This window comes from Rhinopithecus roxellana, chromosome 15 (genome assembly GCF_007565055.1).
Source record: "Rhinopithecus roxellana isolate Shanxi Qingling chromosome 15, ASM756505v1, whole genome shotgun sequence".
In the NCBI taxonomy this organism is placed as follows: domain Eukaryota; kingdom Metazoa; phylum Chordata; class Mammalia; order Primates; family Cercopithecidae; genus Rhinopithecus; species Rhinopithecus roxellana.
Window position 1 is genome coordinate 22,781,003 of NC_044563.1, and position 23,421 is coordinate 22,804,423.

At 37.1% G+C, this 23,421-nt stretch overlaps 2 protein-coding genes across 2 annotated transcripts in view; one reads left to right on the forward strand and one right to left on the reverse strand.

Annotated features, from left to right (window-relative positions):
- Nucleotides 1-758: 758 nt before the first annotated feature.
- FANCF (FA complementation group F) lies at nucleotides 759-4,482 on the reverse strand. The gene is given in 2 exon segments (XM_010381051.2): nucleotides 759-3,135; nucleotides 3,137-4,482. Coding segments are annotated over 2 exon segments (1,122 nt in total). The 5' UTR covers nucleotides 3,521-4,482; the 3' UTR covers nucleotides 759-2,397.
- GAS2 (growth arrest specific 2) overlaps nucleotides 3,555-23,421 on the forward strand; it is a 178,615-nt gene continuing 158,748 nt past the window's right edge. The window contains exons 1-2 of the mRNA XM_030918690.1: nucleotides 3,555-3,926; nucleotides 5,863-6,358. The gene's annotated coding sequence lies outside the window, so the exon portion shown is untranslated. The remainder of the gene's footprint in view (nucleotides 3,927-5,862; nucleotides 6,359-23,421) is intronic.

The window sequence follows — 23,421 nt, forward strand, 5'->3', positions numbered from 1 at the left end:
CTACAAATAAAAGGTTCAATTCATTAAGATGATATAATAACTGTATATTTGTTTTCATGTCATAAAATTGCTCAAAATACATAAGATGATAATTGATAAAATTTCCTGAAACAGTGTTACAACGGGAGATTTCAATAGTGCTCCCTCATTTGATAGGACATAGGGAAAAAAACACAAAATAAATATTTCTAAATGTTATAAAGAAGTTATCAAATATTCTATTTTTATAGTCTTCCTCTCATTTTTCTCTCAGTGTATGCAGAGATTCTTAATCTTTTCAAGTCTTTAAGAGAAAGTATATAAAGCTCTAATGCTGGTTTCATTTATTCAAACACTAGAAGTATCTACCATACACTGAACACTATGCTAGGCTCCTGGAAACAAAATAAATAACAGATACAGTTTCCACTTTCATGTTGCTTTTGTTTATACCCTTGGGCATTTTACTTAATCTTTTAGCTTATATTCATAAGAATACAGTTTTGGTGTGAAGATTAAATAAGATTATGTATGTAATGTACATATGGAGACTAAAATAACAGAATAATAAATGGTAAGTATAAAATCGATTTTAAAATATTATTTAAGTCTATTGGCAATCTTTATAATTTCATTGTAAATCATAGTGTGAGATACCGCTGCATATATAGGGAAGTAAGTTCACAAACTTATTTTCTAAAGCTAAAGCTAATATTAGGCCTTGCTATGGTAGAACTCTTCACTGGGTTGTTTCTTTAAAAAAAATAATTTCATGTAACTGACAGGAGGAATTGTCTTTATTCTTGCATTAACGACAAATGTAATCTACAAGATGGCCTTCATGGATTAGAAAAAGGAATCTGACCACAGGGAAAAAGAAATTACTGGTTTTCACTCAAGATTATCTAGAAAAGTGTATTTACTACTGGAATAATAGTTTACCCCTGGGTTTTACCACAGAATGAGAAATTCTACAAGATTATACAACTCTTTTTCCACAAGATTACACAGCTCTTACTGTTTTTATTCTATTCTGGAATTAGAAATTAACTTTCTAAATACCATTTTTTTACCTCCAAAAAAATCCTGTTACCAGCTAACCTGGATATGGACAAAAATATATATCTTGATTACTGTAAAGTTCTACTTCCCTAGTAAAAATGAATAAATTGCCCTTAAGTTTGGTTATTGGAAATCACTAACAGCTATGGAACACCCAGGTAAACTAACACAACTAGGTTCCTACATGCAAAACAAATATTCTAAACTGTTTCCATAGGGCAGCCACCAAGGGAAAAATGACATTTAACTATTTCAGTCTAAACACTTCATTTACATATAAGGCAACTGTGGTCCCAAGTTTGTGATTTATTAACCTAGTTAACGGCAGAAGTTGTACTAAAACCTGGATCTTCTACTTAAAACGTTTCTTTTGGCTGGGCGCAGTGGCTCACGCCCGTAATCTCAGCACTTTGGAAGGCTGAGGCGGGCGGATCACCAGGTCAGGAGCCTGAGACCAGCCTGGCTAGCATGGTGAAAGCCCGTCTCTACTAAAATTACAAAAAATTAGCCGGGCATGGTGGCGTGGGTCTGTAATCCCAACTACTTGGGAGGCTGAGTCAGAATTGCTTTAACCTGGGAGGCGGAGGTTGCAGTGAGCAGTGATCGCACCACTGCACTCCAGCCTGGGCGACAGGGCAAGACTCCGTCTCAAAAAAAAGAAAAAAAAAGTTTGTTTTGATTCTTTCATCATTAAGCATTAATTTAATATCCAAAGGCATATATTTGTATTTACTGTGCTTTAAACATGTCTGTGAGTCAATGCTTTAAATGGACATACTATGTGGTAACTCATTTTCAGAGTAAGAATTTGCAGAAAATGAGAAACAAACGTTCTTAATAATAATGCATACTGAGGCTGGTTAACTGGTTAGAATACTTAGAATACTAGCTTAACAAGGCCAAACTCTAATGATAGGCCAATAGCTTTTCAAACCAACATTCCTGACACTGCCACATATTGGTTGGTTAAAGAAAACTCTTCACTACTGAGGGAGAGAAAGAAAACCTAGAAAAATAAACCATACTGAAAGAAAAAGGGTATTTTGTCACCTTAAAGCTGCTTTTTCTTTAAACGGTATATATATTTTCAATATTCTTACAAATGGGCCTTCTATTAAAAAGCAAACTATTGCTAATTCCATGGCTTTGAGTACTTCCAATCACTTCCTCTATCCAGCATATCCACGACACCACATGCCAGTTACTTTGCACATTTATAATTGTTTAATATTCAAAATTAGCATCTAAAATAATTATACTTTGGACACACGAAGGCATATATTTGGTGAGAACATTGTAATTTTCATTTTGTAAACTATATTATTCTATATTCAAGTAATAATAACACAGCATTGCCTATACAGAACTGAGGCCTGGGCTGAGACCCAAAACTTGTCTTTTCCTAAATGCACCACTCCGAAGAGCTAATAAGAGGTCTGTCCAGATGCTAAGACCAGGTACTTCGAAATCTCCATCCTGCGCTTTACAGGTCTCCAGGGCAGTTAGAACTTTATCTTTCAGAGGTGGAGGGGCCTGACAGAGGCTTTGAAACCTATTGTGCAACTCCTCCCAGGGCACATCTTGGGACTCAGTTTCAACCCAAATGCCTTTCTGAAGGTCATAGTGCAAACGCTGACCCCAGTCTGTTAGCAGACCCAGATAGACAGGAGACAGCGCTGGGTGGCGGCTAGTCACTAAAGTCAAAATCCCGGCTGGGAGGGCGCGACAAAAGGCAGCAAAGACTTCCGAATTCCCCAGAAGCCAGTGGACTAGCGCTTGGCTCCCCTCTCCAGGTGTTTTGTGGATGCTGGGTTCCGACTCTTCTTGGGGCCGGGGAGACAAAGGCGGCTGCAACAGCGCCACCGCTATCACCTTCAGGAAGTTGTTCTGAGGCAAACGCTCCCACAGGCTGCTGAGAAATCTGGCGGGACCCTCCGCTTCGGCCTTCCCCACCTCCTGCAGACGCTCCAGCAGCAGCTCCGCCTGGGTCTTCATCAGAGAGTCCTCCTGGAGATTCAGGTTTTTTCTACAGCCGTTGAAGCGCAGCATGTGCACCGCGGACCCGCAGCGGGCGAGGCGGGCCAGGCTCTCTTGGTAGCGTCTCATCAGCGTCCGGGACGCCAGGGCCCGGAAAGAGTTGCTGCACCAGGTAGTGACGAGCTGCATCCCCGAGGGCCTGGTTCTCCAGCAGGCGCAGAGAGAGCAGGACATCACCGTGACCGAGGGCCTGGAAGTTTGCCAATCCCGGAACTGGACCCCGCCCAAAGCCGCCCTCTTGCCGCCACTGGCTGTGCAGCCGCCGCTCCAGAGTCGTGCGAATGGGGCCGTGCCGACCAAAGCGCCGATAGATGTGGCGCAGGTAGCGCGCCCACTGCAGGGCCCGGCGCACAGTGACGGGGTCCCAGGTGCGGACGTGGGTAGTGCGTGAGACCACCAGAAGCTCGGAAAAGCGATCCAGGTACTGCAGGAGGGATTCCATGAGGTGCGCGAAGGCCCTACTTCCGCTTTCACCTTGGAGACGGCGACTCTCTGTGTACTGATTGGGACATCCGTGAAATGATACGCCTTTCTGCAATGCTATTGGTCGAAATGCATGTCAATCTCCTGGCGTCTTTATCCGTGTTCCTTGACTGGGCAACTTAAAAGCCTTAATACTTTTACTTTCGCCACACAAAGAGGTTCTTCTTAGTGAAGGGAGAGCAGATGTAGGGCATCCTGCCGAGAATTTCCGGAGCCCATATGCGAGATGATGCCAGTCATGAACGTCTCCGCGCTTCCTTTCGCTTTGGAAATGTCCTGAAGTAGAACTTTTCTGAGCTTTGCCTAAAACTAGAATCTGTGTCGAGGTTTTTCTAAATTAAGTAACGCCAGAGACATACCGTGACGTGAGGAAACGCTCTTAAATTAAATTTTAAGATCTATTTGAGAAACATGTACTAAAAATGTACTGACGTCCTATTAATGCCAGGCACTATGCTAAATTCTAGGCCTTCACATTGTCCTTTCGTTATTAGAACTGAAGCCCTGATTATTTGAAACAAAAAAAACCTTTAATAATTTATTAAAATTTGCAAAGGAACAAAATTTTACTTCACAATTGTACAATTTTCGTTTTCGTAATTTTTGGGACAAAATAGCTTAATTGACTTCTCTCACACAAATAGCTGAAGGAAATGGCATTTAAGCATCGAACAATAATAAATGTTTGATTAAATAAAAACTGTGAGAAGAGAGTAGGGAGGAGAAGGTCCTATGTCGCTCACTGATGCACTTAACAAACATTTGTCAACTCCTAGGAGTTGCGTTGTGTACCAAATGCACAATTCTTACTAAAGTTGATAATATAGTAATTCGTTTGAGCTGAATTTCTTTCTAGTCCTAAAGACACAGCCAAAACTCTTCGAAAAAGTGGGGGGAAGGTGTTTTGTTTTGTACTTTAACAAAAAGGGGAAGAGAAATTTAAAAGAGGGGAAAAATCATCTTTCTTTCTTTCTCTCTCTCTCTCTCTCTCTCTCCTCCCTCCCTCCCTCCCTCCCTCCCTCCCTCCCTCCTTCCTTCCTTCCTTCCTTCCTTCCTTCCTTCCTTCCTTCCTTCCTTCCTTCTTCTTCTCTCTTTCTCTCTTTCTCTCTTCTCTCTTTCTTTCTGACGGAGTCTCGCTCTGTCGCCGAAGCTGGAGTGCACTGGCCGGATCTCAGGAAAAGTCATTTTTCATTTATTAAAATAAGCATTCCTTCACTTTTAGAAAGTAAAGCAGTCATGTGCATGCTGTTAATTCAGATTTATGCATTTATTTATTTTGAAACGGAGTCTCATTCTGTCGCCCAGGTGTGGCCAATTTTTGTATTTTTAGTAAAAATGGGATTTCACCTTGTTGGCCAGGCTGGTCTCGAACTCCTGACCTCAAGTGATCCTCCCGCCTCGGCCTCCCAAAGTGCTGGGATTCCAGGCGTGTGCCACCGCGCTCGGCTATTACTTGATTTTTATTAGTTATCTCAAACTCATATTTGGTCCTGAAATCGTTGTTTTATTTTATCCTAAGGGTACTATGAATCTTAAAATTATTTTTCTTGGCTACTAGAAACTTGGAACCAAATGTGCAGCCTGCCTTTAGCAAATGTATAGGCATCACTAAGTCATTTATTTATTCTTATATTGAACACCTATTGCAATATATAGTATGAGGTGCTACAGATTTAGTAGTTAAATAAATGCAGTCCTAGCATGAGTGGAAAAGTTCATGTTGTATCATTTAAGAGAGACATTAAATGAATAACCTCAAATGTGATAGGAGGATGAAATTGAGTAGGGTCACCAAGTCTTAGGTGATAGGAAGGTCTCTTTAATTACTGACTTTTCAGGCCGGGGACAGTGGCTTACGCCTGTAATCCCAGCACTTTGGAGAGCCAAGCCGAGGCGGGTGGATCACCTGAGGTCAGGAGTTCAAGACCAGCCTGGCCAGCATGGCAAAACTCTTGTCTTTACTGGAAAAAAAAAAAAAAATTAGCTGGGCATGGCGGTGCACACTTGTGATCCTAGCAAATCGGGAGGCTGAGGCAGAATAGTTTGAACCCAGGAGGTGGAGGTTACGGTGAGCCGAGATCTGAGATCGGGCCACTGCACTCCAGCCTGGGCGACAGAGCAAGACTCCCTCTCAAAAAAAAAAAAAAAAAAAAAAAAAAAAAAAAAAAGGAGGGGGGGAGGGAAAAAAAAAAAGAAAAGAAACTGACTTTTTAGTTGAAAATTCAAAGCTGAATGTTGAGAGGAGACTTCAAGGCTACAGGAATCCTTAATTTTTTTTTTTTTTTTTTTTTTTTTTTGCAGGTATCTGAGTTGAAAGAACCAGGCCTATTTAAGGAGGTAGAAAAATCCAAAAAAACTTTGATTCAAAATGGGGATGACAGTGTATGGCAAGAATTATGCAGATTAATTTTAGCTTCATACCTTTCTACTTATGTATTTAAATCTTGATTTTAAATTCTTCCTTGAGCATAGTAATGTATAAACTCCTACATATTTCAGGTTAGTCTATTTTCATTAACTAAAATGTCTATGAAGTTCCCCCCTGTAGAAGAAAGAAAAGCCTAGGATTTTAGCCTATATTCTTGAGGCAGGGTGGGTAGGGATACAAAAACTTAATTATAATGCAAAGCAGATTTTATATATTTTGAACATTTTAAGAATGTTGCTATGAGAGACTAGATACAAACTGACAGGAGAGTTCTCGGAAGACTACAGAGGACTGATACTCGATTTAGGCCTCAAAGTATTTGAACAATCATGGGACAGAAGAAAATCCGAGTGAGAGAAATAATACAAGGTAAAATATATGAGAACACAAATGTGTGTACTATGTGCCATGAATACCAGGAATAATCTCCCTCCTTTTGGTTTTGATCCCCAAATTCCTCGGATACAGTAAATTGGGGGGAAAAAAGGCCAAATTTCAGCAAATTTTATTTTTATGTATTTATTTTTATTTTTTCTCTTCTTTGGTGAAGTTTTCAAATATTGTAGCTCATAAAGTTTTTTTGTCCTCTTTTCATTGCTTTAACAGACTTCTTTTTCTTCTTTTTTGTTTATTTTTATTTCAACAGCTTTAAGGGTACAAGTGTGGATTTTGGTTACTTGGTGGAATTTTATTGTGGTGAAGCCTGAGATTTTAGTGTACCCTTTAACTGAGTAGTGTATGTCATACCCAACATGTAGATTTTTATCCCTCACCCCATCCCACCTCCCCTGCTTCCAAGTTTCCAGTGTCCATTATACCACTCTGTCTGCCTTTGCATACCTATAGCTTAGCTCCCACTTACAAGTGAGAACATGCAGTGTTAGGTTTCCATTCCTGAGTTACTTCACTTAGAATAATGGCCTCCAGTTCCATCCAAGTGGCTGAAAAATATATTATTTCATTCTTTTTATAGCTGAATAGTATTCCATGGTATGTGTATGTGTATGTATTTATGTGTGTGTACATATATATATATATATATATATATATATACATATAAAACTTTTTTTATCCACTTTTCAGTTGTTGGGCCCTTATATTGGTTCTGTATCTTTGCAATTGTGAATTGTGCTGTGATAATCGTATACATGCAAGTGTCTTTCTGATATAATGACTTCTTTTCTTTGGGGTACTCAGTAGTGGTATTGCTGGATCAAATGTAGCTCTACATTTAGTTCCATACTGTTTTCCATAGAGGTTGTACTGATTTGCATTCCCACAAACAGTGTATAAGCATTCCCTTTTCACCACATCCATGCCAACATCTATTTTTCGACTTTTTAATAATGACCATTCTGGCTAGAGTAAGGTAGTATCCTTTTCCATAGAGGTTGTACTGGTTTGCATTGCCACCAACAGTGTATAAGCATTCCGTTTTCACCACATCCATGACAACATCTATTGTTCTTCGACTTTTAAATAATGACCATTCTGGCTGGAGTAAGGTGGTATCCCATTGTGGTTTTAATTTGCATTTCCCTGATAGTTAGTGAAGTTGGGTACTTTTTCATACATTTGTTGGCCATTTCTGTGTCTTCTCTTGAGAAATGTGTATTCATGTCATTTGCTCACTTCTTAATGGGATTTTTTTTTCTTGCTGATTTGTTTGAGTTCCTTATAGATTCTAGATATTTGTCCTTTATCTGATGTATATTTTGCAAATAGTTTTCTCCCATTCTGTGAGTTGTCTGTTTGCTCTGATGACTATTTCATTCACTGTGCAGAAGCTTTTTAGTTTAATTAGATCCCACTTATTTATTTTTGTTTTTGTTGCATTTGCTTTTGGCGTCTTAGTCATGAGTCTTTGCCTCGGTCAGTGTCCAGAAGAGTTTTTCCTAAGTTTTCTTCTAGAATTTTTGTGGTTTCAGCTCTTAAATTTATGTCTTTAATACATCTTGAGTTGATTTTTCTTAAATGATGAGATATAGGGATCCAGTTTCATTCTTCTACATAGGGCTATCCACTTTTCCCCACACCGTTTATTAAATAAGGTGTCCTTTTCCCAATTTATGTTTTTGTATGCTTTGTCGAAGATCAGCTGGCTGTAAGTATTTGGCTTTATTTCTGAGTTCTCTATTCTCTTCCATTGGTCTATATATCTACTTTTATACCAGTGTCATGCTGCTTTGCTTACTATGGCCTTGTAGAATTTGACGTCGAGTAATGTGATGCCTCTATATTTGTTCTTTTTGCTTAGGATTGCTTTAGCTTTTCAGGCTGGTTTTTGGTTCCATATGAATTTTATGATTACTTTTTCTAATTCTGTGAAAGGTAATGTTAGTATTTTGATAGGAATTGCATTGAATCTGTGTATGGCTTTAGGCAGTATGGTCATTATCATAATATTGATTCTTCCAGGCCATGAGCATGAGGTGTATTTCCATTTTTTTGTGTCATCTGTGGTATCTTTCGGCAGTGTTTTGTAGTTCTCCTTGTAGAGATCTTTTCTCTCCTTTGTTAAGTAAATCCCTAGGTGTTTTATTTTTCTGCAGCTACTGTAAAAGGGATTGAGTTCTTGATTTTATTCTCAGCTTGGACACTATTGGTGTAAAGCAGTGTACATTGCTTTGGTAACCTGAGACTTTACTAAATTCATTTATCAAATCTAAGAGTCTTTTGGAGAAGTCTTAGGGGTTTCCTAGGTATATTATCACATCATCAGCAAACCGAGATAGTTGACTCCTTTTTTTCCAATTTGGGTGCTTTTATTTATTATTTCTCTTGATTGAGTGCTCTGACAGGGACTTCCAATGCTGTGTTGATTAGAAGTGATGAAAGTGGACATCTTTGTCTCGTTCCAATTCTTAGGGGGAATGCTTCAACATAAATGTTGGCTGTGGGTTTGTTATATATGGCTTTTATTATTTTGAGGTGTGTTTCTTGTATGCCGAGTTTGTTGAGATTTATGTCTTAAAGGGATGCTGGATTTTAATGATTGCTTTATCTGCATTTATTGAGATAATCATGTTGCCATTATTTTAATTCTGTTTCTGTGATGAACCACATTTTTTAACTTACATATGTTGAGCCATTGATTCATCCCTGGGATGAATACCACTTGATCATGATGAATTATCTTTTTGATGTGCTGTTGGATTCAGTTTGCTAGTATTTTGTTGAATATTTTTGCATCTATGTTCATCAGAGATATTGGTCTGTAATTTTCCTTTTTGTTATGTCTTTTCCTGGCTTTGGTTTCAGGGTGATACTGTCTTCATATGAAATAGGGAGGATTCCCTCTTTCTCAATCTTTTGCAATAGTTTCAGTAGGATTGTTACCAATTCTTTGAATGTCTGGTAAAATTTGGCTGTGAATCCATCTGGCCCTGGACTTTGTATGTGTGTGTGTGTGTGTGTGTGTGTGTGACAAATTTTGTATTACTGATTCAATCTCACTGCTTGTGATTGGCTTATTCAGTATTTTTATGTCTTCATGATTCAAGCTAGGAGGGTTGTGTGTTTCCAGAAATGTATTCATTTTCTCTAGATTTTCTATTTTCTTTGCAAAGAGGTGTTCTTGGTAGTCTTGAAAGATATTTTGTATTTCTTTGGGGTTGGTTGTAACATCTCCATTTTCATTTCTAATTTAGCTTATTTGGATCTTCTCTCTTCTTTTCTTGGTTAAACTAGCTAATAGTCAGACAGTGACAAATTCCCTTAGCATTTTCTTGTCGGAGAAACAGTTTATTTTTCCTTCATTTATGAAACTTAGCTTTACTGGTTACAAAATTGTTGGCTGATAGTTATTCTGCTTAAGGTGGCTAAAATAGGACCATAGCCCTTTCTGGCTTATAAGGCTTCTGCTGAGAAGTCGGTTGTTAGTCTAAAAGGTTTTACCTTATAGGTTACCTGATGCTTTTTTCACACTGCTCTCGGAATTTTTTTTTTTTTCACATTGACTTTAGATATCCTGATGACTTTAGGTCTTGGTGTTGGCCTTTTTGCAGTGCATTTCCCGGGAGTTCTTTGAGCTTTTTGTATTTAGATATCTAAATCTCTGGCAAAGCTAGGGAAGTTTTCCTTAATTATTCCCTCAAATAAGTAAGTTTTCCAAACTTTTTGCTTTTTCTTCCCCCTCAGGAACGTCAATGATTCTTAGGTTGACACTTTTACATAATCCCATGTTTCTTAGAGATTTTATTCATTTCTTTTAATTCTTTCTTTTTATTTTTGTGTGATTGGGTTAATTCAAAAACCTTGTCTTCAAGTTCTGGAATTCTTTATTTCACATGGTCTAATCTAATGTTAAAACTTTTCCCTGCATTTTGTAATTCCCTAAATGTGTCTTTTGTTTCCAGAGTTCTGATTTTTTTTTTTTCTTTAAAATATCAATCTGTTTAGGAAATCTTTCATTCATAACCTTTCTTTTAAATTTCATTGTATTGTCCTTCATGTTTTTCTTGCATTTCCTTGAGGAACTTAATAATCAACCTCTTGAACTTTTTATCTGGTATTTTAAAGATTTCATCTTGGTTTGGATCCATTGCGGGAGAGTTAGTAGAATCTTTGTGGTATTATAGAATCATGTTTTTACATATTGCTAGAATTATTTTTCTGATTTCTTCTCATTTGGGTAGACCATTTCTTCTAATTATTTCTTGAATTTGTTTTTTATTCAAATGTGGTTTTTTAATTTCTATTTTTCCCTCCTGAGGATGTGACTTTAATGTTTATAGTTTATTTCAGCTCTTGGTGTTTTCAGTGATGAAGAATCTGTGTGAAAAATCTGTATGAACTCCTTGGTGTGATGGCCTTCTCAGATACTGGTTATAGTAGCAATGTGCTCAGTGTGTGAGCAGGTTCACTGTCTCCTATGGTGCCAGAATGACAAAGATGTCATGAAGCTTATTTTGTTCCCGAGTGGTGTACATTAATTCATTCATTAATTTATTTATTTTCTCAGTATTTTATTCACTGGGTTGAACAGTTCAGGCTTCAGGCAAGTAGGAGGTATTCATGGGTAAAAACAGGCTGCAGCTAAAGCAGGGGTGTAATGCATTATCCAGTGATGGGCAGACGTCCTAACCTTGACAGAGGCAGCTGGAGAAGCTTTCAGTGAAATGCACTAAGGTCTTTTCATGGTGAAGGGAGGAGCCACTGTAGTTCCCCAGTCAGGCCAGCAGGAAAGTGATCCAACTCCCAGTCACACTCCTGACCCAGTGTTCCAGCTATTCAGATGACACAGGCATCCCTTTTCTTCTGCAGGAATGGTGATGTTACATGTAGAAAAAGACTATGACTCTATCCCTCATGTAAGTCTGAACCTGGAGGACACTCCTCCTGTGGGGATGCAGTCACCCGGAAGTGTTCCAGGAAGCCTCTCTACATGTGTACCCATGCCAAGCTCCTGTAGGAGAAGCCACAGCTATGTTTGCAGTGATGGGCAAGAGGAAGTGTATTAGTCTGTTTTCAAACTGCTGATGAAGACATACCCATGACTGGGCAATTTATAAAGAAAAAAGGTTTAATTGATTCACAATTCCACATGACTGGGGAGGCCTCACATTCATGGCGGAAGATGAAGGAAGAGCAAAGGGACGTCTTACATAATGGCTAGCAAAGAGAGAGTGAGAGCCAAGTGAAAGGGGTTTCCCCTTATAAAACCATTAGCTTTTGTGATACTTAGTCACTACCATGAGAACAGAATGGGGGAAACTGCTCCCATGATTCAGTTATCTCCCACTGGGTTCCTCCCATAATATGTGGAAATTATGGGAACTACGATTCAAGATAAGATTTGAGTGGGGACATAACCAAACCATATCCGGAAGAAAAAGTCTTCTTCCCCAGGATGCTTCATGAGCACCAGGGCTACCTGATGGTTGGAGTAGAGGCACAAACTTTCTCCACTGAGCCCTGCACTGTACCTGTGCCTTTGCTGAAATAAACTTCCCACAAACAGACAGTTTTGGGACTAAAGGCCTGCAGTCTGGATTCTTTGGTCTCACAGGGTGCTCCCTTGATGTGGTATATTCCCACTTCCCCTGGGAGGAGGGATCCCTGAGGGCCAAACTACTGTCAATCCTGCTGCTTCTTTTCTGGTTCTAGCCACCCAGTGGGGCTGCCATTCTCCAGGATGGTGCTGGGGAATGTCTGGAAGGGATCCAGTGACAGGACCTGTTCTCTAATCTCCCAGTAGTGGGTACCAGCAGAAGTTCTGATGGGGGTGGCAGGGGAGTGATGTAGACTCTGAGATTTTCTTGGTTATAAATAGCCTTAATGCATTGCTATTCTCAAATGCCAGCTGTAGTAGTAATATACTGGTCACATGAATAGACTAAAGACCTCCTGGTTACCCAGAGTAATGCAGGCAGTGGTACTAACTGAGGTCATCCAAAAGTTTTCTCCTTCAGGGGAGCTGTGTTTTTGTGCCAACAGATGCTGTAATGGACTGTGTCAGTTGGCCTCCAGCCAGGAGGCGGTGCTTGCAAAAGAGTGTCAGCTGCAGTGATTGTGATGGGATTTGTGCTTATCTTATGTTACCCAGGGTAGATACTGTGGTGTCTCAGGCAATGGGCAGGGTCATGGGACTCCCCAAAGTCCCTGCCCTTTGTGTTAGGATACTAGGGTAGATGGAGGTGCAAAGCCAGGTGGTGGTTGGATCAGTCAAGTCCCACACTCTGGCCTCCCACATGCCAGCATAAGCAGCAGCTCTAGTGGAGAGCAAAGGGCAGTTCTCTGGCCTCTGAGGGAACATTCCAGGGAGGAGCACAACTGCCTTTGTTGTGCAGAAGAATCCGTATGGTGAGCAGTGGATAGTCGATAGCAGTAAGCCTCGCCTGGCCCCTACGCACTTGTCAAGGCACATCTCACACCTGTAGTGTTTCACTTGCGGCAGCTAACTGAGTTCCAGATAGCCTGTGCTCAGCACTCAAAACTGCCCCAGGCCATAAGCCTTCCCTACCAAGACAGGAATGCTGGCTTTCAGACCACACCCCTCCCTGTCTGCCTGCAGAGCTGGAGTGCCCAGGTCATGCACCTGTGGCTTGTAGTACTTCCCACTTGTCTCAGTTCTCACCAAAGTTGTTCGTCCCTGTTCAAGATTATATTGTGAAACTCCACTGGGAGCTTCTTTCAACCGGTGACTGCTGCCTGAGTTAGCTGGCTTACTTCTGTGAGGTCCCCTGTGAGGTAGGATTTGGAATGGCTTTCCTCTGTCCCCACTGGAGTCTGGGAGTGCATGCAAAGCATGTCCTAATGCTGCTCCTTCTCATATACTCCTCACCACTCACTAAATCAGTTCCAGTGTTAGATAGGGTTAAGGCCTTCCTCCATGGCCTGGGACAGGTTCCCGAATGGGAGTATATATCATGGAGGCAGTCTCACCACTCACATTCTGGGGACTCTCAGTTTTCTGCCTGGCTTGTGGATTTACCATGGAGGCAATCTCTCCTCACTCACACTCTGGGGACTCAGTTTTCCGCCTGGCTTAGGGTGTAGGTTGCTGCCCACTGCTTCTTTCAAAGGGTCTATGTTTTTGTTTGCTTGTTTTTTGTTTTTTCAGTTTTTCTGTTAAATTCCTGTGTTGCTTCTTGGAGAAAAGTTCACAGCATGAATCTCTACACAGTATTTTGTCTTTCTCAGTGGGAGAGACATGCTAACAATGCCTCCAATCCACCATTCTGGAAAAACAGGAGGTTGTATTAAATTAAGATGTCATTCAAACGATAGGAGTTAGGCAACACAAACAACTAAGGATCAGGAAAAGATGCTTTCACAAACAACCTACCTCATGGGCCCTGGTAAGGATTAAATGGGGTAACAAATATAAAATGCCACAAATATAAAATTGTGGCTGTCTTTTAATATGAATTCTACTGCTTACCCACCCACATTGCATAACAGCCGTGCAATTTGGGATACTGACCACAGCTCAGCTCAATGGGGGATTTGATCATTTTGAGCCAATCATGTTAATTCAATCCCCTTCTAATTCAGTAATTAATTCAGGAACCTAGCCTTAAGCCAATCAATGTATAACATTCTCTAATGTCAGAAATTTGTTCAGAAATATCCATATGAATTAATTTTAATCAATTAGGCCTAGAGGATCTAGTGAAAACTTTTATTACTTTCTTCAGTGTCAGTAGATGAACATTAATTAATTTTAAGTTAGCCATAAGAGAATGTTAGAGTATACAGGCTTAATATCAAACATACTAGATACTTTCTCTCTTCCTCTTTACATAAAGAAGATATATGTGTTATATACATAGTTATATATGTTATATATAAATGGTATATATGTCTAGTAAGTATATATGAACATGTTATGTAAAAATTTGTTACCCATTTATATTATTTAAATATAATAATATACAATATTGGCCGGGCGTGGTGGCTCAAGCCTGTAATCCCAGCACTTTGGGAGGCCGAGACGGGCGAATCACGAGGTCAGGAGATCGAAACCATCCTGGCTAACACTGTGAAACCCCGTCTCTACTAAAAATGCAAAAAAATTAGCCGGGCGAGGTGGCGGGCGCCTGTAGTCCCAGCTACTCAAGAGGCTGAGGCAGGAGAATGGCGTGAACCTGGGAGGCGGAGCTTGCAGTGAGCTGAGATCCCGCCACTGCACTCCAGCCTGGGGGCAGAGCGAGACTCTGTCTCAAAAATATATATATATATATACACAATATTTATATTAAAAATATAAATAACATATTGTTAATATTAATATATATTTATATCAATAATACATTTAACTATAATAGTAATATTTATATATTAATATATTGATATAATATAAATATTTATATTATAATATTGATATAATATTAATATGTTTTATACAGTTAATAATTAATGTAATTATTAATATTATTAATAATTATCTTAATATATGAATATAATTAAATTAATTTTATATTATATTACATATAAATATACTTATATTAACATTTATATTTTATCTTAATTATATAAATATAATACAATATCTTCCTCTTCCTTCTCTATTGTTTCTCTTCCTCTCCCTCTCTCCCCTCCTCCTCTCTTTCTCTCTCTCCCTCTCTCCCTCCTCCCTTTCCCTCTTCTTGTTTATATTTATTAATATTGATACAAATAATTACATTGTTAATAATATATTATTATATAATTATTAATAAAAAATATATAAATATAAATAATTTTATGTATTAATAAAATAATATATTGCATATAAATATATTTTATATATTAAAAAATTATAATATACTATATTTTAATTATATAATTAGTAATATAGTTAATATTAATATAATGATTTATATATTATAATCATTATATATAATATAATGATTTATAGATTATATATAAATATTAATATAGTTAAATGTATTATTGATATATATTATTAACAATATATTACTTAAATCATTTATATATTAATATAAATAATATTTTATTACTAATATAAATATTGTATATTATTATATTTATATTAGGTAATATAAATATTTAAATAATGTTATACATTTATATATACTTACTAGACATATATAACATCTATATATAGCATATAACTATGTATATACCATACATCTTCCTTTATAAGTAAAAATTATATATCTAATTTATATTAATAAATTATATTACTGTAATTTATAGTAATATAATCTATATGATATTAATATTAATACAATTTATATTGTATTAATATATAGTCATGTATTTGTAATAAATATTTATTTTTAAATGTAAATTAGTTTATATTTATATATTATTCATATATGTAAAGTATAGATTTATATATAAATTACATATATATTTTGTATATATACCTGAAGCCCAAAGCTGCCATAGATATCTCCTTCCCCAAACCAAGAAAATCTCAGAATCACAAATAAAAATTGCATTAAGACAGACCTTAAACAAACCTGTTTAAAATTATGTAACCTTACATATATTCCCATATGCTTTTTTTTTTCTTTCCAGTTTCAGTTTTACTTTCTGTTGCTTTCATCTAAATGCACCCAAGTATAAGCCCTTTGGAACACTGTGTGGTACAAATACTCAATGAAGATTGGCTATTGTCGTTATTAATATTACATAAGCCTCCAAAGTATACATCTTCCCATGTCTTCTCCCTATTCCACCACTGCCAAATGTAAAAGGGCAACCACTAACATCTTTTTGGGCTGTGGTGGAGAAAATGTTATCAAAGACACAGCTTGCTGCTGCAACATGTACTCTGGGTCCTGAGAGGTTTCTAAAAAATCTTGTCTAATGGAATATTAGGACTTGAAAACTTGAGTTGATTTCATTCTCTACATTGAATCTAATTTTTGTTGTTATTATTACACTTTTTTTTTTTTTTTTTTTTTGAGACAGAGTCTCACTGTGTTGCCCAGGCTGGAGTGCAGTGGCGTGATCTCGGCTCATTGCAGCCTTTGTCTCCCCGGTTCAAGTGATTTTCCTGCCTCAGCCTCCCAAGTAGCTAGGATTACAGGTACCTGGCACCACACCTGGCTAATTTTTGTATTTTTAGTGGAGACAGGGTTTTACCATGTTGGCCAGGTTGGTCTGGAACTCCTGACCTCAAATATCCTCCTGCCTCGGCCTCTCAAAGTGATGGAATTACAGGCATGAGCCACCACATCCAGTTTGTTACTATTTTAAGATATGCAAGAAATTATAGGACACTATGCAACTGATGGACCAATGAAAACAAGTTATTCTGATGTTTTTACTCTGAACAATATTATATTCAATGACATGCACACTAATTACAGCTTTCTGCTTGATGAAATAATATTTATTTATATAAACAAATAGAATTGGACTCCACATCTTCAAACAAGGCAGTCATAGAGGGTTTTTTCCTCATCCAGAAATCTACTTTTTGGGAAATTTTTGGATGTGTTGGCAATCACTCTGAGGGTAAATATTATGGGTGGTGATTATACTGATACCAACTCCACTCCACTATCTCAGTCAAGTCAGGGATAAGGTTAGGTCTTTCTATGCTTTGGTAGCAACTATAAAGAGCAAGCTGGAGCAATTTTTTTATCGAGATTTCTAATAGAAACTTTGCAAACATATTTGCCATGTTTGTGGTATTGCAAACTATCTTTCTGGAAAAAAGCTTTCCATATTGCTGTAGTTTGAATGTCCTCTCCAAAACTCATGTGAAATTTAATTGCCAATATAATAGTATTGGAATGGAAGGCTGTTAACAGGTGATTAAGTCACGTGGGCTTTGTCCTCATATGATATTAAGTAAAGGGTTAGTTAGCTCAGGAGTAGATTTCAGATAAAAGTAAGTATAGATCAATTTCCTCTCTCTCTTGCCGTCTTTCACCATGTGTTGCCTTCTGCCATGTTTTGAAGCAGCAAGAAGGTCCTCACCTTGGACTCCCCAGCCTCCAGGACCATGAGCCAAATAAATATCCTTTCTTTCGAAATTACCAGTCTGTGGTATTCTGTTATAGCAGTAGAAAATGGACTGAGACGTAGATCTTAGTGGTATTTACTTGTAAAATCATGATTTCTTCATTTCATTGATTTCCCTTACAAAAGGGGAAAATCACCAAATGAATTGTAATGGATAGAAGACTTTATGCATGTAAAATCTGGTGATTAGGTTTTCAGTCTTGCATCCTGTGATATTATAACTATTCCCTGATCAAACTATAAATGCCATACTAAATCTTTAAAAAAAATTAAATTTATATTTTAATGGGGAAAACACACTAGGTTTACCTTTCCTACCATTAGAGTTATTTTCAGTAGGCCGTAATAGACTGTAACTAGACAAAAAATTTTCTGGGTCCTGAGCATTCTACTTCATGTACAGCAGAAAGGGTTACAAGTGTATGCCTGAGATATCGATCTCCTTTACCTTTGGGGCATATGAATGAGGTCTGGGACGTGACTGTCATTACTGAGATGGAAAGAGATCCTATAATCCATCCTGTGGTCTTCTTTGGATATTCATTACCACCTGGACGTCTATACACCAGCTAGAATGGGCATACATTGCAATCCATCATAGACGAAGGGTCCATGAAGTTAGTGGAAGAATTTCAGATGTCCAAGAAAGACATAATAGAACCTAGTGAATTCAGAGGAAGGTAGTGGAAGAGGAATTTAAAGATAGAATTTCCTTGTGGGCACACATCTAAATGTTGTCCACAAATCTGTTTTCACAAATTTGAGATACATCTTTTTAGTTCCAGTGGGTGTGACTTTAAGTGGCCTTAAAGCCAGCAGCAGAAAGACCACTATAACAATGCATGTATATTCTACAAATTCGAGCTTCATCAACACTTTGAAATTTGTGATATGGAAAATGTTGTTTGAATTTAAAATGTATTTGCATCATCATAGTAATGTTTAACATTTTATTGCCTTTATAAGGATAGAAAAGAGCTTTTATTTAAATGTAATTTCATTTCTTATAAACCTTGAATGGCTTTATAGACATTCACAAAATAATTTTACCTTTTTTATCAACAACATTTCTCCATGAGAGTCAACGGAGATTCTCAAGAATATAAGGAGAACTCGTTTAAAAGTCTTGATCAGGAATTGTAACTGACCATTTCAAACATAAAAACCAATGTGAAAAAAATTGCATTCATGAAGCAAGCTTAATTTCTCTCTTAAAAATATGAGAATTCTAGATGTTGGGAATTTTTATATAAATTGTATATTTAATCACCTGTATTCATATTATCATACAAAGCAAGTGCAAAATAATTTTTGTCACCACATATGTATATGTGCCTCTTAAATGCTTTTTGGTTGACTGACTATGCTTTGGTCTGAAAAAGTTTGGGAATTACTGTTCTAATACAGGCATTCTAACACAATTAGCTAAGAAAAGGGGGCAAAAGAAAGGGCATTGTGATTCAAATTAACGTGTCCTAGATTTGTGTAAATAGGACTGGGAGAAAGTAAGTTAGCTAGTTAATCTCCATTTGTTTTTCCCTCTTAGCTTCATCTGTTTCTTCTGTTTTTCCCGCCTCTCTGTGCAGAGGAGTGAACTGAGCTTTACTGACTGTGTGAGGCCTTGTTCCCTTCTGCGCCGGCTTTTTTTTTAATTGACCGAGGGGAAGCATTAGCAAAAAATTAGTACTGGAGGAGAGAGACTAAGGGTTTTTATTCCCTGGTCTCTGCTAAGGTTCCAGGATTCTGGTTCGTTCTTTCTTTCTTTCTATATATATATAAAATATTCAATGACATGCACACTAATTACAGCTCTCTGCTTGATTTTCTTATAATTAATAATATTTCTTTATATGAACAAATAGAATTGGACTCCACGTCTTCAAACAAAGCAGTCACAGAGGGTTTTCTTTATATATATATGTATTTATATTCTTTATATATATATAAAGTATATATATAAATACACTTTAAGTTCTAGGATACATGTGCACAATGTGCAGGTTTGTTACAAACATGTGCCATGTTGGTGTGCTGCACCCATTAACTCGTCATTTACATTAGGTACATCTCCTAATGCTATCCCTCCCCACTCCCCGCCCCCCACAACAGGCCGTTCTAGAAGTCCTGTAAGATGTCCCCCAGACTGGGGTAACACATATTATTCCTTGCAACTGTAGGGGCCTCCTGATGTTGCTAATTCCTAACTGCTCTAACATACCTTTTTGATTCCCTTAACCCTACCCATACTTCTGTAAATATTACTCTATTAAATGGTCTTAAAAATCCCTGCTGAATATGCTTTTGATTCCTGCCAGGAGCTTGACTGACGCAGTTGCCTGAACTATCAGCCATTCTTATAATTAATATAAGTTAGTGAGTCATAATATTATCCATCAGTGTGTTTCAGAAAATGATGAGAAGTCTAATACAGTGATTCCCAAATACCTGTCATTACCATGAAATGTTGCCAATCTATGACAAAGTCATCATTGTTACAATAATAAATGAAAAATATATGACAGAACAATATGAAGTGTTTTCATAAAAGTAATTAAATAAATTGAAGGGGAAAAGCATTTCTTATAGTGTGGGAAATGGTGGAAATATTTGAAGATGGACTAAGATTGTGAAGACATTAGAATACCTTGCTAAGGAAGAGAGTCTGTGTTCAATTGACATTCCAATTTTATTGAGAATTTTGAAGCACAAGAATGATAAGAGTATATCTGTTATAAAACAATGTAGAGAGTTGATTACTGCTAGCTGGAACAACTGAATACAGATAGAGGGTCGCTGGAAAAATATTGCAGTAGTCCTCATGAGCAAAATGATGGCTCACTACAGCAGTGGCAGAGGAAATATTAGGAAGTCTTGATAGGATGGTGCTGAGATTTGAAAATTTTGATGAAGAATAAACAAATCTTAATGGAGAGAAGAATGAGAAAGATTATTCTGCATTTTCTCATTTACGTGATTGGGTGAAGCCTCTTTACCTCTGGAATTGAATTAGTGTTGATTTAGACTGATGCCAGTAATTAGGAAAAAGAAAACAAAATTCATAGCAGAACATTGATTCAGTGGAAATTCTTATAAACTTGTTTTTTAATCACAGACTACTGTCATTCCTCACACTCTTTAAGAGCCCCTGGATAAGAAAATTATAGAATATAATAGATAATTAGTGGATAATAAGGTATGCACAAAATGTCCAGAAGACATCTGGATTATTTTAAATCAGCAATCAATACCAGCTGAAAGCTTATTTTATTTTGTCAGTATCTTGTAATTATGTTAAAAATGACATCTGAGAATTTACACAGAATATAAAGAACAAGATAGTTCTATCCACTAAAAAAATGATTTTATGTTCTGGCTAAATTATCAGTATGTTTTATAGGTATGCCATAATGTGGAACCTTATCTGTAAATTATTCTAGACCCATTGCCTGCTCTGTAGTTGGGTTCAAACTCAGGAAGGAAAAGTATGTTAAAACAGTGGCAAGACCAACATCTGTGTAGCATTTTGTTCTCTTACTCTTGAGTTTGAGAGACTTTCACGACTTCTTATTGCTCAGTGCGTAGAATCTAAAGTCCTATGTTTGTTTCTATTTTTATATTTTGGCTCCACTTTATCTCTTTGGTTTTGCTTTCTAACTTTTTTTTCCTAAATAACTTTATATAATAAAGTTCAAATAAATGAATAATGGGAAAAGTATAAAAAGCCTCCAGCTTTGGTTGGTTGGTTTTATTAATTCATGAGATTTAAAGGCAGATAGACTTGGTTCAAAGTCTACCAGACAACATCTTGAATTCATGAGAGATGAGTTATTAAAAACATGGATTAAAATATAAAAAAGGAAGAATTTAAACAAGAAAGTATCCCCTTCCTTAAATAATCGTCAGTTCAATGCCCAGAATCTGAGCATTTAATTTGAAACCTCTTGCATTGCTAATATTCAGAAACTACTTAAATACTTGAGTTAGTCCCACTGGAAGGGGCTTCTATGACTTTACCATTTTTACATTTTTGCCACTGCTTGGACATCTGTTTTGAAAAAAAAAAAAAAACTATATAGAAGGGACAACAATGGCAATCATATTAACAGAAATTATATTGAAACTTCCTATTAATATACAGATCACCCACATATCTTCTGTAGTATGTGTGTATTTGTGTAGTAATAAATGGGAAGAACTTATTAAGCAGATATTTGAACTAAATAAACTAAATTTATTTTTAAGACTTCGTTTTTCTTTTACAATTGATGATATTTTTCTAATGTTCAAACCACAAAGAAAAAGAAAATACAGACCAGGCTCTGTTTTTACTTTTGAATAAGAAGTTGCATTTCATATAGAAGAGCTCTATAATAATGTCTGGATGCCTTTATTTTTATCCAACAGTTATCAGTATATTGCTATATACCTGCCAGGAAGGACATTTTTTTTTCTGGTTCAATAACTGTTTAAGTGTCTGTTGTTCCCATTTTCAAATCTCCGAAACTTTTATGTGAATTCTTTCGGCACATTTTTTTCATTATTTCCCAACCTCCTTTTTTTCTGGATGGCTGAAATTTCCAGACGTATAACACAAAATGTCTTAAGAGAATTAATATAAAAAAGCTAAGAAAATGTAAAGCAAAGAAAAATTTGCATGTACATTACCTGTATGTAGATATGTAAACTCATTTTTAATTTCCTTTAAAAGATAATAGATGAATCTAATTTTTCTTATTACTCTTTCACTAAGTAGCAATTATGATATAAAAGGTATCAGGAAATTTCTTTTTTAAAATTACTTCCAGACGTAATCTGAGTACTTAGATTGGGTTAGTCTGTTAATATCATTAATGTCAAGGAGCATTTTCCCCAGAGCTCCCTAGCATTTCAAAATAAACTGGCTGAAATAAGCCAAATAAGTGATTTTTTAAAAATTGCAATATCACAGAGGCATTTTGTTAGAATGTAAAATTTTTTCCAGTATTGTTTTTATCAGTTAATTTCCAAATATAAAGGGAGGCTTTACAGAGAATATTCTATCAGATTTGAGAGCACCTACTCTCAGGGAATAGAGAGGTATTTGAAGTCAAAACTACTATAGCTTACATTTCTGTTCCCTTTGTTCTTTTGAACAGATTAATAAATGCTATAATTTCTGAATTTGCATATATTATTTAAACAGATATGTTGAGTGAAAGCTCCTACTTGTTTTTGTTTGTTTTTCGTTTTTGAGACAGAGTCTCCCTCTGGCACCCAGGCTGCACTGCAGTGGCGTGATCTCAGCTAACTGCAACCCTCCACCTCCTGGGTTCAAATGATTCTCATGCTTCATCCTCCCAAGTAGCTGGAACTATAGGCATGCACCACCACGCCTGGATAAATTTTTGTATTATTAGTAGAGATAGGGTTTCGCCACATTGGCCAGGCTACTCTCGAACCCCTGGGCTCGAAGTGATCTGCCTGCCTAAGCCTCCCAAAGTGCTGGGATTACAGGTGTGAACCACCACTACCGCTGCCTAGTTCTTGTTATCTTAGAATAAAATGTGACTTCACCTTCTCTCTTGTTGATATAACTAGAATTTTCTGTCTTATTGATGCTGTACATAGAGGAGGAGAAGTACACAATGGAGCAATATCACTGTTACCAGGATGATGGTTGTACCTGGATCCGTTCAAAGATGTTTTGTATTCCATAGCCAATTCTGCATATCATAAAATGCCAAGAGTTTAGAACAAGTCTACATTACAGAGAGAATTGTAGGGTAGAAGGAGGAAAGCAGTGATAATAATAAAGGCGAGATTAAAAGTATGTATATATGGCCAGGTGCAGTGGCTCACGCCTGTAATCCCAGCACTTTGGGAGGCCAAGATGGGTGAATCACGAGGTCAGGAGCTTAAGAACATCCTGGCCAACATGGTGAAACCCCGTCGCTACTAAAAATACAAAAATTAGCCAGGCATGGTAGTTTGTGCCTGTAGTCCCAGCTACTCAGGAGGCTGAG